The sequence below is a fragment of the Phocoena sinus genome, chromosome 6, assembly GCF_008692025.1.
Source record: "Phocoena sinus isolate mPhoSin1 chromosome 6, mPhoSin1.pri, whole genome shotgun sequence".
NCBI lineage: Eukaryota > Metazoa > Chordata > Mammalia > Artiodactyla > Phocoenidae > Phocoena > Phocoena sinus.
Window position 1 is genome coordinate 33961251 of NC_045768.1, and position 17175 is coordinate 33978425.

Here is a 17175-nt window from a genome sequence, read left to right on the forward strand (position 1 = left end):
CCTTTCTTAGGGAATGTTGGGAAGAAATCAGCAGGTGACTGTTGCTAAGCAACCACAGGCAGTTTTCCCAACGGTCTTGGAATCAAAAGGAGAGGAACTAACTATGAGTGGGGTTTGGGCAGCTCAGGCATCCCTATGCTCCTCAGATCCAAAATGTTGCCAAGGAAACCCAGAGAGCCCCTGCTTTCCAGAGGTAATGATGGAAATAGAGAAGGCCAAATCAGCAGGGCTTCCCAGGGAGATCATCCCCTCTAGTAGGGAGGGAAAGGCCTCTTTCCAGGGTCTGTGCCTCAGTTCTGAAGGTTCAGCATCCTGTCGGTCAAATGCCTTATATGGTTTTGAAGTGGTACTATGTAAAAGTATCTTCTTAGGTGCTTGGCAGGAAGGCAGTGGTAGGGTGAGGAAAACACAAAGCAATCTCCCTCAGGGTTTAAACAGACTCTCAGTGCGTTAATTGGTTTGAACCATATAAAACCGCCAATTTCCAATCGTTTTTTTTTTAACCTAAAAACGGTACTTTCATATGGGGCAATGTAATGTAAGTAGAATACAAGGCAGAAGGAACCTCAAAAGTGGCTTTAGTCCTAACCAAATCATTTAAAACTCTAGCTTGGATAGATGTCTTCAGCACTATGCTCCAGGAATGCTGAGAAGAGGGAAATTAATTCTACTGGGGATGGCCCAGAGCTGAATTCTGACAGGCAGAGGGCATTCCTGACAGAGGAAGATGCATGCACCTGACCCCATAACTCTGTTCATCCCTGCAAACCAATATTTATTCCCAGACCCACGGCCGCAGGGTCCAAGTAAAAATACTTGCTATTTTGTCAGGCACTGTTCTAATGCTTTACAGCTATTAACTCATTTGATCCTTACATCACCCCTAGGAGGTAGAAAGTTATCCCAATTGTACACATGGCAAAATTGAGACACAGAATGAGTAACTTGCCCAAGGTCACACAGCTGATGGTGGAACTGGGGTCTGTACTCATCCACCATGTTCAGGTGAATGCAGCTGGTCTCTAGCCAGTGCCTACTCGCTCTGGCCCCTCTCTTTTTTCTTTTTTTTTCTTTTTTAACATCTTTATTGGAGTATAATTGCTTTACAATGGTGTGTTAGTTTCTGCTTTATAACAAAGTGAATCAGTTATACATATGTTCCCAATCTCTTCCCTCTTGCGTCTCCCTCCCACCCTTCCTATCCCACCCCTCTAGGTGGTCACAAATCACCGAGCTGATCTCCCTGTGCTATGTGGCTGCTTCCCACTAGCTATCTATTTTACGTTTGGTAGTGTATATATGTCCATGCCACTCTCTAACTTTGTCACAGCTTACCCTTCCCCCTCCCCATATCCTCAAGTCCATTCTCTAGTAGGTCTGTGTCTTTATTCCCGTCTTACCCCTAGGTTCTTCATGACCTTTTTTTTTTCTTAGATTCCATATATATGTGTTAGCATATGGTATTTGTTTTTCTCTTTCTGACTTACTTCGCTCTGTATGACAGACTCTAGGTTCATCCACCTCACTACAAATAACTCAAGTTCATTTCTTTTTATGGGTGAGTAATATTCCATTGTATATATGTGCCACATCTTCTTTAACCATTCATCTGTTGATGGACACTTAGGTTGCTTCCATGTCCTGGCTATTGTAAATAGAGCTGCAATGAACATTTTGGTACATGACTCTTTTTGAATTATGGTTTTCTCAGGGTATATGCCCACTAGTGGGATTGCTGGGTCATATGGTAATTCTATTTTTAGTTTTTTAAGGAACCTCCATACTGTTCTCCATAGTGGCTGTATCAATTTGCATTCCCACCAACAGTGCAAGAGTGTTCCCTTTTCTCCACACCCTCCTCCAGCATTTATTGTTTCTAGATTTTTTGATGATGGCCATTCTGACTGGTGTGAGATGATATCTCATTGTAGTTTTGATTTGCATTTCTCTAATGATTAATGATGTTGAGCATTCTTTCATGTGTTTGTTGGCAATCTGTATATCTTCTTTGGAGATGGCCCCTCTCTTATTAGGCCTGTGATGCTCTGCTTTTGCTCGGTTACTCTGTGGGACTTAAGTCTACCTTTGGATTACCTTCCATGGTCTCTGAGATGAGGTCTTACACCCAGAGGGAGATTTGAGAGTTTGGGATTCATGTAGCAGAGTCAGAGCTGGACTATAAAGGATGAAAATTGCAGTTTTGGTCCACAATCAATTGTGACCTCAAGCTAGTCACTGTACTCCTTGGGGCATCATCTGTAAAATGAGGTTAATGACCCTACCTGCAAGTGCTGTGAGGCTCAGATGAGCCCACAGGATATGAACTTGCCTTAAAAACTGTACAGTACTGTACCATGCCAGGACCTATCTGCATCCCTGGTGGAGTTCCTGTTGTGCCTGATACGGTGCTGAGACAGCCGATACTCCTAGCTGCCATCTGGCAGTAGCAGGAGCCTCCGTGAATATTCAGCACAGGACTGAGCTTCCTTGGGGTCCATGTCTGTAACGGTACTGAGCACTTATTCTCTTTCAGACTTGAATTTATAGAAATTTCCTTATTGATAAGAGCAAATTGCTTGCAGATGTGGTTTTAATAAAATGAGTACCGTCCCTTTTTGTTTTTTTTTTTTTTTTGCGGTTCGCGGGCCTCTCACTGTTGTGGCCTCTCCCGTTGCGGAGCACAGGCTCCGGACGCGCAGGCTCAGCGGCCATGGCTCACGGGCCCAGCCACTCTGCGGCATGTGGGATCCTCCCAGACCGGGGCACGAACCCGTGCCCCCTGCATCGGCAGGCGGACTCTCTACCACTGCGCCACCAGGGAAGCCCGTACCGTCCCTTTTAACCGTGTTCTTCATTGGGAGTTTGTGTTGCTTCAAGTACATGGCACCCAGGCCTGGATGGGGCCTTGCTCATTTCCCACCCCCTCCACAACTTTCTTGCTCTAGTCAGCTGGTCCTTGATGGAATATCTCTAGTAATGGGGGGAGTTCACTATTTCTGAAGGTAATTCACGTTAGAACTTCTTGCTTATGTGGCAACAAATTCTGCCTCCCAGCGGTTCCTATCCAAGATAATATTATGTAACTTTGGGCAACTTTTGATCAACATTGAAGCCATTTGTGGTCACTTACTAATTTTTAGAGATTTCAGGGACCCTTTCTTGTCTACTGAATGATATCTTCTGTTTCTGCAGTTCCTTTTTGCCAGGGAGAAGGGGGACAGTGATGATAGCCTCGTGGAGGAGACGCAGCCTGGCTGAGGGCACACAGAGGTGGCCCAGCGCAGCCAGGGCATGGTGAGCAGGAGTCCATACCACAAGGAGGGGACAGGCTGCCCAAGAAGCCAAGCTGCATACGAGGTGGGACGGTAAGCATAAGATGGGTGGGGCCCAAGGTTGAGTCCACCATGTCCTGCTCTGAAGCCTTCCATGGCTTCCCATTGCCTATTGAACACAGTCCAAAGTCAGCAGGCTTTTAAGCCCTTGCTTCCTTCCTGACAACCTCCCAAATCCCTTCCTTCCTCTCCACGTGGCCATTCCCTGCCCAACTTTCACCTGGACATACAGGGTACTTCCCATGCCCAGATTCCACAATTCCTCCCTCAGTCACTTCTCAACATGCACAGTTGAATTGAAGTGCCACCTCCTCCAGGAGAGCTTCCCTGGCCAACGCCTCCTCTCCCATCCCCATTCCCATAGCTCTCATAACTCTTGGAAAACATTTCAGCAATTCACACATGCAGGGCACTATTTGTGGACGTAACTGCACCCAATAGGCTGTGAATTCTCCAACAGGGACCGTCTACTGCCTCACTGTGGGCCCAGCACTGGATCTCCTTCCTGGCAGGTGCTCAGGGACGTACGAATAGGCCAGAGCTGTGCCCAGAGATCCATCCTCCTGCCCTCAGGGCCTGGCACAGCATGAGGTGGCCCGCTGCTCCTGGCTGCAGGCAGCCCCCTACTTTACCTACGCACGGCATTCACAGGCTATGATTTTCTCTATGTGCCCTGATGGGAAGCGGGTTCTAGACGATGGCCCTTCTTCACAGTTCTCTCCAACACATTACCCAGTCCTCTACCCAAAGGGCAGAGTTAGGCCCGGTGCCCTCAGTGGCTCTTCCAGGTGGGAGCCTCACTGGCTTCTGCCCTCTTGGGGAATGCAGCTGAGGTCTACAGAGCAGCCTGGGCCCTTCTCACATTCCAGTCTGACAGGACCTGGAAGCAACTGACAGGTTCCCTGCTAGAAACCACCTGCTCTACATTCTGAGCCAGAGCCCCAGCTAGGCTCTTCCCTCCTTTCCTCTCAGACCCACCTCCTCTTCCCAGGCCGTGGAACACATCTGTCTACTACCATACTAAGTCTCTTCTTGTTAGGAGGTCTCAGATATTTAATGTTATCTCTGCTCTTGTAGAAAAAAAAAAAAGGCTATGGAATCAGAAATTTTGATTGTCTGCTCTTGACTATTTATAGGAAGAAGTGAAAGGGAGTAAACAGCAGCCAGAAATGGATGCCGTCACACTCCAGCTCCTAGCACGTCAATCTTATGGATTCTCGTGAGTACGACCCCGGATTCCCACCCCACCCCACCCACACATACAAACGCGAGTCTCCTTCCAGAAACTGTTTTGGGATCCCCAGGAGAGGGAGGCCCTATCCTCACAAGTAAAGAAACTTCAAAGAGCAATTTACGCATTCGAAAACAGACTCCAAGATACACTTTTTTTTTTTTTTTTTTTTGAGGTACACGGGCCTCTCACTGTTGTGGCCTCTCCCGTTGCGGAGCACAGGCTCCGGACACGTAGGCTCAGCGGCCATGGCTCACGGGCCCAGCCGCTCCGCAGCATGTGGGATCTTCCCAGACCGGGGCACAAACCCGTGTCCCCTGCGTCGGCGGGTGGACTCTCAACCACTGCGCCACTAGGGAAGCCCCCTAAGATACACTTTGAATCAAGAGGAATTAAAGTAACCAGGTCAAATAAATATGAACAAAGATTAAGAATTTGAAAGTACATTTGAAAATAATCATTAGTCTCAGTATTGGTTCAAAAGAACAAAGAGGACTATGATAGGGAATCTTTGTGAAGGGTTCATGCTTCAGTTCAAGGAAGTCCAACAGTGAGGATCTTTTGTTAGCTGGGTTTGTAATTTCAGGACGGATCATGGAAGGGCTGATTTCAGCATCGCCAGCATACTTACAAGTCACCACAAGCTGCAAATACGCCAAGCCCCACACTCCCCAGCTCCCTCACGTGCCCCACTGCACGTGTCACCTTCTGACGTACTGTGGTTTACTTTACTGTGCTCCTGGTTTATGGAGCATCTGTCCCCATCTGAATGGAAGTCCCATAAGGAGGGGATTCACTGCAGTATCCTCAGGCCCCAAAGCAGGGCCTGGCACATAGTAGGCCCTCCATATTTGTTTAAAGAAGGAATAAATGCCATTTCCCTCTCTTTGCTCAGAGCTATGAGTGCTTTGGCATCCTCTGCCTGCAAAACACTTTGGCCAGCCCCTTCTCTAATGCCTGGTGATGGCTATACAGCTAACTAGACTCAACCCCAGGGCGGGCAGGGGATAAGGAGAGAGAGCTGGAAGGAAGAGATATTTGGGGTCATTAGGGTTGGTTTTGCAGGCAGGAAGAAGGAAGGCTGAAAGGAGAGGGCCCATACAGCCAGCACTCACTCCTCTGCACCCTCACTGCCATTGGGCAGTGATGAGATGCTTCTGAGCCCACCGCCCCTTCTGGGCCAGCCAACCTGAGGCAGAGGCCGCCCATATTTGCTCTCTGTATCCCTCCAACGGGCTTGACCTAGGGGCCTGGCCCCTAAATGTCTGCTGTCTGGGTGGGGAGTGGATGAAAGCCAGATACCCGGAGACCACCACTCCTGCCCCACCTCACCCAAATGCACCTGACAGCACCAGCATTCAGAGAATGGCACTTTATTTTACGACTTGATTTTTTTGCCATGATTTTCTACCGATTCCTCCATGATGGTGTCGTCTTCTTCCACAGTGACCAGGACCTTCTTGCCCACCAGACTGAAGATATCTTCAGGAGGGTAGCCTTTGGGCTCACCCACCTTCACAGTGAGCATGTCCAGTGTTAGAATGGTGCCTTCCGGAATTTTCACTTTGGCCACCACAGACTTGCCCAGCTGTGGACAAAATTAAGACTCAGTGCCAGCCTCACAGAAATAGTTAGTGCACATTGCTTTACCCCCAAGGTCCCTGATCAGTTTTCTTGCACAAGGTTACCTGGATAGCAGGGACTCTGTTTTCCCCCTTCGGTTCCTAGAACAGTATCTCACACACAGCAGGGACTCGGCCAGTGTGGGGTGGACTCAGAGACTCAGAGGAGGGGCCTTTATAATAAAGGACTCAGGTTATGTAGCCAAAGAGAGCCAGATCCGAATCCCAGGCAGCTGGGTACAGGCTGTGGCTGAGTTTCTCTGTAAAATGGGAAATAACAGTGTCTCTGCCCTGTCAGGTGACTACAAGGATTCGTGATAATAATGTATGTAACCTACCTGGAACATAGACTGCTCTCAGTAAATTAAAATTATGATTGCTTTTGTCATCGTCCAGTTCAGCATCACATTTTAAACATGGGGAAATGGAGGTCCACGGAAGGTGGGTAAGCTGGCCAAGGTTGCGAGGAGCCAAGATGAGAACCTGGGGTTCCTGGCCCACTGTTCGAGGGACACAAACCTTGTGTCCTTCTTGCTCAGTACAATAGCAGTACAGAGGGCGCACAGACGCCGAGTATGGAAGGGAGCCTCTTAGGAAGAGGCAGGTAGGCTGGGCAGGTGAGGGGAACAAAGGAGACCTGAAGCTCATGACCAGTGTTTCTACATCTTGCCCATAGATGCTTTTCAACAAAGTATCTAGTCCAGTACTCTGCATCTTCCAGGTAAGGGCCAAGGAATCAGTTCTGGAATTTATGCCAGGACAGAAGGTCTGTCGGAGGAGGATTATCAGATTCTGCATCCTCTGGTACCTCACTGTTTGCCCAGGGAGCCAGAAGGCTCAGAACCAAATTAAGTGCTCAGCTGCTATAACTCTCATCCCAGTTTCTGGGCCAATTCTCTCCCCTTTTCTTGTATAAGGTAGTTTGTTTCTTTTTACTGTTATTTTAATTTCCTGGTGTATATGCATCTTTAATTTGAGGGCAGCAAGTAGGCCCCACTGGGATAAAAGAGCACTCCTCTAGCAGGCCTGGTGTTAGATCTTTGTTCTGGCCCAGACAGCCCGCAGCGTTTGAGGAGTGTCTGTTTCCCTGGCAGCCCCGGGACGCCTGGCTCTAGACTCAGAGGCAGAGCCAGGTATAGGCCATGGCGTCCGGGAAGCCCAGATAGTCAGTGTGCCAGGCAGGGCTCGCGGGCCTCCCCGTCCCCTCTCTCTGAAGGTTAATGCTGCACAGCTCAAACTGCTCCCGAGGGAACGTTTGCGTCACCCCCACCAACCCCGTGACAAGCCCCACCCCCACCTATCCATTGCCTCCCATGCTTACGGACGCCTTGACATAGCACAGGCCCTCCTCCCACTGCCTCATGGGGCCCCTCTGCCTGGATGTCCCTCAAGGATTACCTACTCCACGGGACCCCAGACTTGACCTACCCGCGTGCCTCACGAGGGGCCCCAGATACCACCCCCTTCTACCCGGGGTCTAGAGTGCTGGGGCCAGAGGCTTCAGAGACTTAATGGAAAATTGTAATATGCCAGGGAACCAGAGAAACAGCTGAAGTTCCTTAAATAACCAGTTCCTCCCGCTGCTAATATGAACCCAAAAAAACTCATAGGCTCCGAGCGACATCCCTGCATCATTCCACTGGCCTGGGCTCAGGTAGGACTGGTACCAACTACCTCTCAGGTAAGCGCACGCGGCCCCTCTCAACAGTGGCGCCCGGCAGGACAGAAGAACCCACCTTCTCGTTGCAGGCCATCTCACAGGGCAGCAGCTGCTTGGTCGGGGAGCCCAGGGCCCTCTCCACGAGGCGCACAGACCGCACTAGCTCGGCCAGCTCCGCAGGCTCCAGCGAGGCCGAGTGGTCACTCCCCTTCCAGGTCTTGTCCAAAGTTATGTGACGCTCCAAGACCTTGGCCCCCAGAGCCACTGCAGCCACAGATATCACTATACCTGTTTCATGCCCAGAATACCCTATGGGAATGTCAGGAAAGAGCTTCTGATATTCCTTTAAAATAGAAAAAGGGAGGGAAAAAAAAGTTAAATAGTGTGGTACTTTCCGCATACATTCTAGAGTCAGGCAGATCTGGGTTTGAGGCCCAGTAAGCTCCAGGAAGCCTCCGAGGCTCTCTGAGTCTCTCCTTCCCAGGGATAGCAGTACCTGGTGGGAGCTGCTATGAACTTGTGGAGGGCACTCAGCACACTGTAAATGCTCAAAAATAATGGCTGCTGTTATCAGGAACACATCTGAAGAATGTTACACACTGCGCAAACCACGAAGAATAATAACAGAACTATAACCAAATGCCTAAACCCATTCAAAAAGCATCTGTCACATTTAATTAGCCTGAGCTGCTGAAAGCAAGTATGCTATATGCACAAATATCACCATCAATAATACATACAGCCCAATCTCAAAACAATCCTTTGGTGGGAATGCTAAATAATTAATTAATTGGTTATCTATAATTCACTGGATGTGACGAAAGACTTTCTAAGTGGAGTGAGCCTTGTCAGTGAGGGTGACCAGAAAGCTTAAGTACAGCAGAAAGACCCAGATGGGAATTAACAGAAGATAAGGATGGCTGAGTGGCAAAGGCCTTGAAAACCAGGCTTAAGGGTGTGTGATGGACAAAGAAGTACAGGTTGCTAGGTCAGAGGACCCACCCTGCTGTGACGGGTGGGCTGGGCCTGGGGGGCAGGCTGGCAATTTAACTCTGATGGTGCCCTGCTCTAAAGAGAGAGGATGTGAGCATACCTCAGGTGGGGATGGAAGGGATGTGGGGACCACACTTCACAAAGGAAGAAAACTGAGGAAAATATTTGGCGTCAGACACACTAAACTTAATTACGGTAATCTCTGTGGGATGGGATTACAGAGGATGTTCATTTTGTATGTTATATATTTCAGGGCTGAATTTTTTTTTTAAACCATGTTTAAATTTAAAAAATAACATGATTTAGAGATGAGCTAGAAATGGAGAAAAGACTACAGAACTGGGAGAGACAGAAACTTTAGTTAAAAAGAGTAGTGTCATTTCAAAAAAGGTTAATTTTTTTTTTAAGTTAAACATGAAGACTCTTTAGAAAAATGTATAAGAGCTTATATAATCATGGGGGGGAAAAACCGCAGAATGTCATATACGGTAATGAAAGAAAAATATAAAAGGAAAACTGGTTAATTGCAGTATCAGGATTGTGTGTGTGTGTATATTTAGAATTCCACTACTCTTACTATAATGTTTTTTGTACGATAATTACCTATATATTTCCAATTAATTATGTTTCGGGAGCTACCAGGAGGAATTGATAGAGATGGCCCGAGACAATAAGAGACAAAGAATTCTACTCCAGCTTTACCACCAGGATGCTGTGAGATCTCAGGCCGGGTAAGGACTGGACCTCGTCATCTGTAAACCGACTGAAGTGGAACAGACGAAATGCTGGGAGAGAGAAAGCTCTCTCAAGGTTGTCACTGTAACAACTCTGACCCTCAAGGATACTCAGAATCAGAGAGCTGGTAAATAACAGAGAGTTGGAAGTAGGAAAAGCCAGAAGTTTCAAGGTCTCCTACAACTCAATATGAAGAAAAACGGATTTCTATACACCAGTGTTCATATCTGCATTATTCCCAATAGCCAAAAGGTGGAACCATCCCCAAATGGTTTTATTGTGCTACCATCACCACTATCCATCTCCAGGACTTTTTCATCATCTCAGAGTCAAACTCTATACTCATTAACACTAACTGCCCATTTCCCCCTCCCCCACTGACAAACAAAATGGGAATTTTGTTTGTCAATATGGAGAAAAATGGTGTATTTGTACACCAATGTTCATATCAGCATTATTCACAATAGCCAAAATGTGGAACCATGCCAAATGTCCATCAACGGATGACTGGATAAACAAAATGTGGTACATATATACAATGGAATATTTTTCAGCCTTAAAAAGGAGTGAAATGCTAACACATGCTACAACATGGATGAACCCTAAAGACATCATGCTAAGTGAAAGCAGACACACAGAAGGACAAGTACTGTCTGGTTCCATTTATTTGAGATACCTAGAGTAGTCAAATTCATAGAGACAAAATAGAATGATTGCTGCCAGGGGCTCGGGGAGGGGAAAGGGGCAGTTAGTGTTAATGAGTATAGAGTTTGACTGAGATGATGAAAAAGTCCTGCAGATGGATGGTGGTGATGGTAGCACAACAGTGTGAAAGTACTTAATGCCACTGAACTGGACGCCAAAAAATGGTTAAGATGGTAAATCATAGGTATATTTTACAAAAACCCACAACTCACTAAGAAAGCCAGCGATTCACAGAAGACGGACCACTGATGGCCAGTACACACAGGTAAAGAAAATGTATATGGACAATTGTGAAGACTCCCCCTTAAATTTTATAATGAGAGAAATTAAGGTTGGTTTTAAGAAAACGTAATTTGTAATCTTTAGAATGTATCTGACTCCTTAACTGCACAGTTGATTCTAATTTGATTCTGCAACAGCAAGATCGTCAAAGGATGTTCGAATTACGAAGCATGTCAAGACTGGTTAGAATTTGGGCCGCATTTTCCCCACAGCAAACGGCCCAATCAGACAAGGGCCCTCCCTCGGGCTCACCGAGATGACGCACAGGTTGACGTCCTCGGGCTGGAGCGGGTACGCACTGGTGCACTGGAGGAAGCAGAAGTTGGGGTTGAGGGACTTCACAATCTGATAGACTTGCTTCATGGTGTCCATGGACTGCATCCCACTGGAGATGACCATTGGGCGGCCTGAGGGACCCAACACCAACACCATCATCACTTTCTTTTTAGGGGTTCTGACTCTCCCTTAAGCACACCCCTGCTGTTGGTTTCATCATTCTACTGAACCCCGCAAACATCTCTTAAGCACTGTGCCAGCCACAGTGGGGGAACAGAGGTGAACCTGGTGGGTTCCTGTTCTCAACCACGGGAAACGTGGACTCCCCTCACCCCCATAACATTATTGTTCAGCAAAGTGAACCCAATTAAGAGGAATTTCACACTCTTTAGAGAAAGATGAGCATCTCATTGGATTAAGAGGTTGCATGGTGTGGTAGGGTGAGCACTGCCCCAGACTCAAGAGTGTGAGGCCTGGGGCGGCCAACGTCCTAGCTGTGTGTTCTCAGATGCCTCGTCAGTGAAGTCAGTAGAAAGCATCATCATCATATGACCTGCGTCAGTCCCAGGATTGTCATGAGGATCAAATGAGATCACTCATGTTGTAAACCACTTTACAAACTCTGATGTGTGGAGGCTGGATATTATACCTACAGAATACTTTTCAAAGTCAGAGCTTCCTCTAAGAAGTTTGACACAGACTGTCATATCCTTAATTTTATATAAATATTTTCTTAGAAATTAAAAATAATTTAAAAATTCTTTTAAAAAACTGTCTTATTTTTCATTTCTTTCCTTGCAAGTCAGCACATGAAAAAGTGGGAGTATAGGCTGACTGGAAAATCTGTCTTCAGGAGACTCCTTTAGTGGGTTATTACTAGCGGGGTGAAAACATGAAGGTCTGGACTCAGATGTATGACAAAAATTAAACACTCACCTTTTTTGGCTGTCTTTTCCAGATAAGGGAAGTTGTTAGTGTCCCCAGATCCAACTTTGAAAAATGGAACATTCAGTTCATGCAGAAACTCAACTGCCATCTACAAAAATCCGAGAGGGAGCTCCTTTTCACGATTGTTCAGAATCACTGTCCTGAAGACAGGCGAGGAGCCACATATGAAGAGAAAAACCCCTCTTGCCCAGCAAGAGGGACTCTCTCAACAACTTGAAAGCAGACACAGATTTGTTATGTCATGTCATTCAAATTCAAACATTCCGTCATTCATATCCACCCATCCATTTGTCCAACAAACGTTGCGTGCTGGCACACACTGGCTATGAGCAACTGGAAAAGAATCGGAACCCTGGCCAGACCTTCCTTCCCCAGGGGCCTGGAGCCCCAGTAAACAAATGAAAAAGGGTCATGACCTAATCTTGACCCTGCAAAGCAGGCAGTGAGCAAGTGAAAGTCCCTCAAAGGCCCTATCCTTTCCTCAGGACCAAACAGATGGAAGAGAGGCCATTTCAATCCTTGACAAAAATAGAAAAAATGGAGCGTTTGATGGCCTACCCCTGACACACTGATCCACAGCTGGCGGGGCCCATCAAACCCAAGCCCTTTCAGACCTCAAACTGTGCTGCCCACAGAAAAAACGAACCTCAGTCACTTTTTTGGACACAACGTCACTGTTTGAGGTTACCTCTCTAGGGCCCTTCACCATCCTAACCTGGGATTCATCAATAACACTCAGGAAATTGGCAAATGTCAGCAAATGCTTGCTGAAGGAATCAGTGGACCACAAGTTTTAAAAGTAAAATCTCAATTTGCTGTAAAATTACAATTTTACATTACTATTCCTGTTTTCATTACTATTTTTTTTTAATTGAAGTTGAAAATCAGAAGTAGGGCGAATCAACGTCTTGGAACGTTTCCCAATATCTAAGTTCCATCTACTAAAATGCTGACTGAGTCTCAGAAGTAAGTTTGGAAGACTTGATTAGCTAGGTCAGTGCTTCTCACGCTTTATTACGGGCACACGAACCTGCCATGGATCTTGCGCAAATGAAATGCAAATTCTGATTCTGTTGGTCTAGAGTGGGGCCTGAGAGTCTGCATTTCTTGTAAGTTCCTGGGTAACACTGCTGTTACTGCTCCGTGAATCATACTCTGAGTAGCAAGTAGCAAGGTTACCAGCATGAAAATCCAAAGGGCTCGGGGGTGGTAAGGAACAATATGAGAAGGTAATTCTGCTAGCAGGTTCTTTAAATCAACCCACTACTGCCTGAGCTCCCTTCCATCTTCCCAGCAGGTGATGAGCTACTCCAATCATTGGTCTCACTCAGAGAATCACCTTCCTCATATGTTAATCCTCTAATAATGTAGGGGTTAGAGCTGCTGGTGATTCATACAGAGTGACCAACCAGCCAATGAACAGTTCAAAGGCAGAAGGCAACCCCCTTGGTCTAAGAGACACCTCTCAGGATGGCCCAGGCACCACTCCCCTCCAAGGTGCTAAGCCACCACTGCCTTCCCCCCCTCTGCTTTATGTCTTCCTCGTCTCTCTCTTCCCTTCCACAGTTTTCTATGTCACTCTCTCCTGTGTACGTATCTCTCGTACTGTTAACCAGCCCTAAGATGGAACTGAAAACTATTTGTTTTTAATATGTTTCTTGAACAAAGTCTAATGTTCCCACCCTTCTCACTCTGTCAGATGAAGAGTGTTTTCTATTTTAAGAGGGAAAACCCTATGCTAAGTTTTCGTCTGTAAAATGCTCTATTTAGGGGCTTCCCTGGTGGCGCAGTGGTTGAGGGTCTGCCTGCTGATGCAGGGTACACGGGTTCGTGCCCCGGTCTGGGAGGATCCCACATGCCGCGGAGTGGCTGGGCCCGTGGGCCATGGCCGCTGAGCCTGCGCTTCCGGAGCCCGTGCTCCGCAACGGGAGAGGCCACAGCAGTGAGAGGCCCGCGTAACGCAAATAAATAAATAAATAAAATGCTCTGTGAGAGCATGGCTCATGATGAAAAAGTCCCCAAGGGCATAAAGAGATGGATGAGCCCACTCAGGAGAGGTGCAGAGCGCGCAGGGGCAACGAGGGGCCAAATGCAGAAAACTCACTTTGCAAAAGCTTACCTACACTACTGTATAGCCCAGGGAACTCTACTCAATGCTCTGTGGTGACCTAAATGAGAAGGAAATCCAAAAAAGAGGGGATATATGTATATGTACAGCTGATTCACTTTGCTGTACAGTATAAACTAACGCAATATTGTAAAGCAACCACACTCCAATAAAAAATTTTAAAAAGCTTACCTACAGTGATTGTAAAATCTGCACGGAGCTCTACAATTTTCAAGTGAGGAAAAGGGGAAATTCCTGCTGGAGGAGAAAGGTGCATCTCGTTTTGCAGCTCTCCTGGGGAGCCAGCCCCATCTAGTGGCCATTTAGAAAACTGCCATTTTGTCAATCCTTGGTCCAGGAAGATCCCACATGCCACGGAGCAACTAAGCCCAGGAGCCACAACTACTGAGCCTGCGCTCTAAAGCCCGCGAGCCACAACTACTGAGCTCGCATGCCACAACTACTGAAGCCCACGCACCTAGAGCCCGTGCTCCGCAACAAGAGAAACCACCACAATGAGAAGCCCGCACACCTCAGCAAAGAGTAGCCCCTGCTCGCTGCAACTAGAGAAAGCTCGTGCACAGCAACAAAGCCCCAACGCAGCCAAAAAGTAACAAAATTTTAAAAATAAATAGAGAAAGCATTCTTTAAACATTAAAAAAAAGAAAAAGAAAACTGCCATTTTGGATTAATCCCTGCAAACGTGCCAACTTCTGTAGTAATCTGGAAGATGCTAGCCTTCCATCCTGAGGCAATATTACTGTGCCCAGGGCCCCTCAGGCTAGGTCAGCGCCAGTGGCTGCCTTCTCTCTGTGGACTCCCTGGCTTCCTCTAGCCCTGCCCACGCTGCTGTCTGTCCTCCTTCCATCTAGGGGTACAATGCAGCCAGGCAGTCTCACAACTTCTCCTCCCTCCTACCTCACACATCACAAAGGCTTTCTGAGTCTGTCTGAAAGGTACTCAACTGAGTATGACCCTCCCTGGGCATCCAACTGGGTTAAACACACAGAAAACGGTCCCACCAGCAAACTGGTTTGGGTAAAATGCTGCATTGTTAGACTCTCCCTTAGAGGGTCCCAGTAAATACAATTGTCTAGCTATTTTACAGTGTTTCCCACACTTATTCTACTCAGAACCCTTATTTATTTGGGGAAGGGGCTTTGATTCTAAATTAATGAGGAACCCCCTTCCCACAACGTGTGCCCACAGAACCCCCTTTCCACATCATGTCCCATGAGAAATTTGGGGGCCCGCTGATCTAAGGGGTAACAGAAACGACAGGAGTGGAGCTGGGATTTTTCTAGAGCTGCTTCCACTCCCCTTGGTTTCTGGATCCATGGTGATGAGCTGGGGAGAACAGGGGGTGCTGGAGAGCTGCCCAGGGTGAGGAAATGATGAGGGGGGAAGCACGGAGCCATAAAGGCTGGGCCTGCCCTCAGCCCGGTGGCCCTGTCAGAGTGCACCACGACGTAGGCAGGGGGTGCCCTGTGGCAGAGGTGGTGGAGGAAAGAGGGCACCGTGGAGGCAGGCGCTGGGAGGGAAGGGCAGCTCTGCCGGAATGGGTCTCCAGGGGCCACCTCTATGTCACGGTTCCCATTTGCTTTCTCAACAGAACCCTCCATTTTGACCAAAGACACTCTGCTCATTTCAGTCGAGTTCCACATGCCTCCGTGCAGTTTTGACCGTGTGCCCTGGCAGTTTTCTTGGTCTTCACAAAGTTCGTTCCACCATGCCTTAACGTTTCCTCAGCACACAAAGAATGCCCTAGGACAGCACACAGAGTGGAGAAAATCGGCACTCAATAAATGCTTACTATCCATGAGGAAGTTTGGGTGGGTAAATACTCAGAGATACTTGCCAGGTAAACACAGAACAAGGAACCAACCCACCTCCAACAGCCGGGTAGACAGAACTTGCTGGTTTGGCAAAGGGACCTGGCCAGCAAAGAAAATTAACTCTTGCAAAGGCTCTTAAGAATGCATTTCTCCTTACTGCCTATGCCCAGGTCAGTCAGGAGACTAGTGGGGAACAAACAGCATTCTTAGGAGAGAGAAGCCTCCCTGCCCTGTTAGTGTGAAGCAGAGAAAAGGGTTCTAAGCAACAAAACAGCTGTCATTCAGTGGGTGCAGATCTTGCACCTCCTAGACTCACCTCACTGGGTCCTCACTGCAGCCTCTGGGGTGGGCATCTTGATTACCCCGTTTTTACAGATTGGACACGTGTGGCTCTAAGAGGCTACATGACCAGCCCAAGCCCACCGATCAAGTGCTAGTACCAGGACCTGAACTCAGAGGGTGTCCGCAGAGCACGCGTTTATACACCAAAGAGAAGTGCTTCCTGGGAAACCAAGAGGGTACCTGCGGAGAGTCAGCCCCAGCTACCTACACCCAGCCAGGTTCCTCTCCTTCTCCCACCTGCTCCTGATTCCCACCTCGAAGCCACCAGGGAGTGAAAGACCTAAAGAAATGACTTTCTGAGCAGATGCAAGGAGATGCACCCCCTTCAGAGTCCACATCCGGGAGCTCCGGTGCCTGGAAACGTGTACTGGACAGGAAAGTCCTCATCCCAAATCCAAGTCACCTTAGTGACACTATCTCTGATTCTATGCTGGCTCAGGACAACAGAGCAGGGAAAGCCTTTGGAGAGCAGCTTGTTCACACACAAAAGGAAATGGAGGCCCAGAGCAGGGAAGGGACTCTTCCAAGCTCACACTGAGATGAACTCAGAGCAGAGCAGGGCAAGGACCCGGATGTCCCGATCCTCAGCCCAGGCTGTTTCCTGAACCGTAACTAACATCGCTAAGCACTGGCTGTGTGCTGCACTTTACATGGGTGATCACATTTAATCCTCATAACAACCCTACGAGATGGGTTCAGCTGAAGAAACAGAAGCACAAAGAAGGTAAATAACCTCCACCTGGACTCAGCAGGAATGACAGGCAAAACCATATTCAAACTCAAAATGTGACCCTGGAGTCTGCACACTTAACCACGGGCCCATCCAGCCAGAGTCTGCGCTAGAGAGCACTCTTAGTACTGAGGACTCTACTGAGTTTCTGTTTATGCAGGTTCTACCTATTCATATTTACTGAATTAAAATATGTTAAGGGACTTTCCTGGTGGCACAGTGGTTAAGAACCCACCTGCCAATGCAGGGGACACAGGTTCGAGCCCTGGTCCAGGAAGATCCCACATGCTGCAAAGCAACTGAGCCCGTGCGCCACAACTACTGAAGCCTGTGCACCTAAAGCCCGTGCTCTGCAACAAGAGAAGACACGCAATGAG

The 17175-nt window shown here is 47.7% G+C and overlaps 1 protein-coding gene across 1 annotated transcript in view; it reads right to left on the minus strand.

The window, feature by feature from the left end:
• Positions 1 to 5920: 5920 nt before the first annotated feature.
• The window catches only part of NANS (N-acetylneuraminate synthase), a 29582-nt gene continuing 18327 nt past the window's right edge, over positions 5921 to 17175 (minus strand). Inside the window, exons 3-6 of the mRNA XM_032635763.1 lie at positions 11773 to 11872; positions 10813 to 10967; positions 7922 to 8188; positions 5921 to 6151 (exon numbers count right to left, since the gene is read on the minus strand). Coding sequence (XP_032491654.1) covers positions 5942 to 6151; positions 7922 to 8188; positions 10813 to 10967; positions 11773 to 11872 — 732 coding nt within the window. The 3' untranslated portion in view covers positions 5921 to 5941. The remainder of the gene's footprint in view (positions 6152 to 7921; positions 8189 to 10812; positions 10968 to 11772; positions 11873 to 17175) is intronic.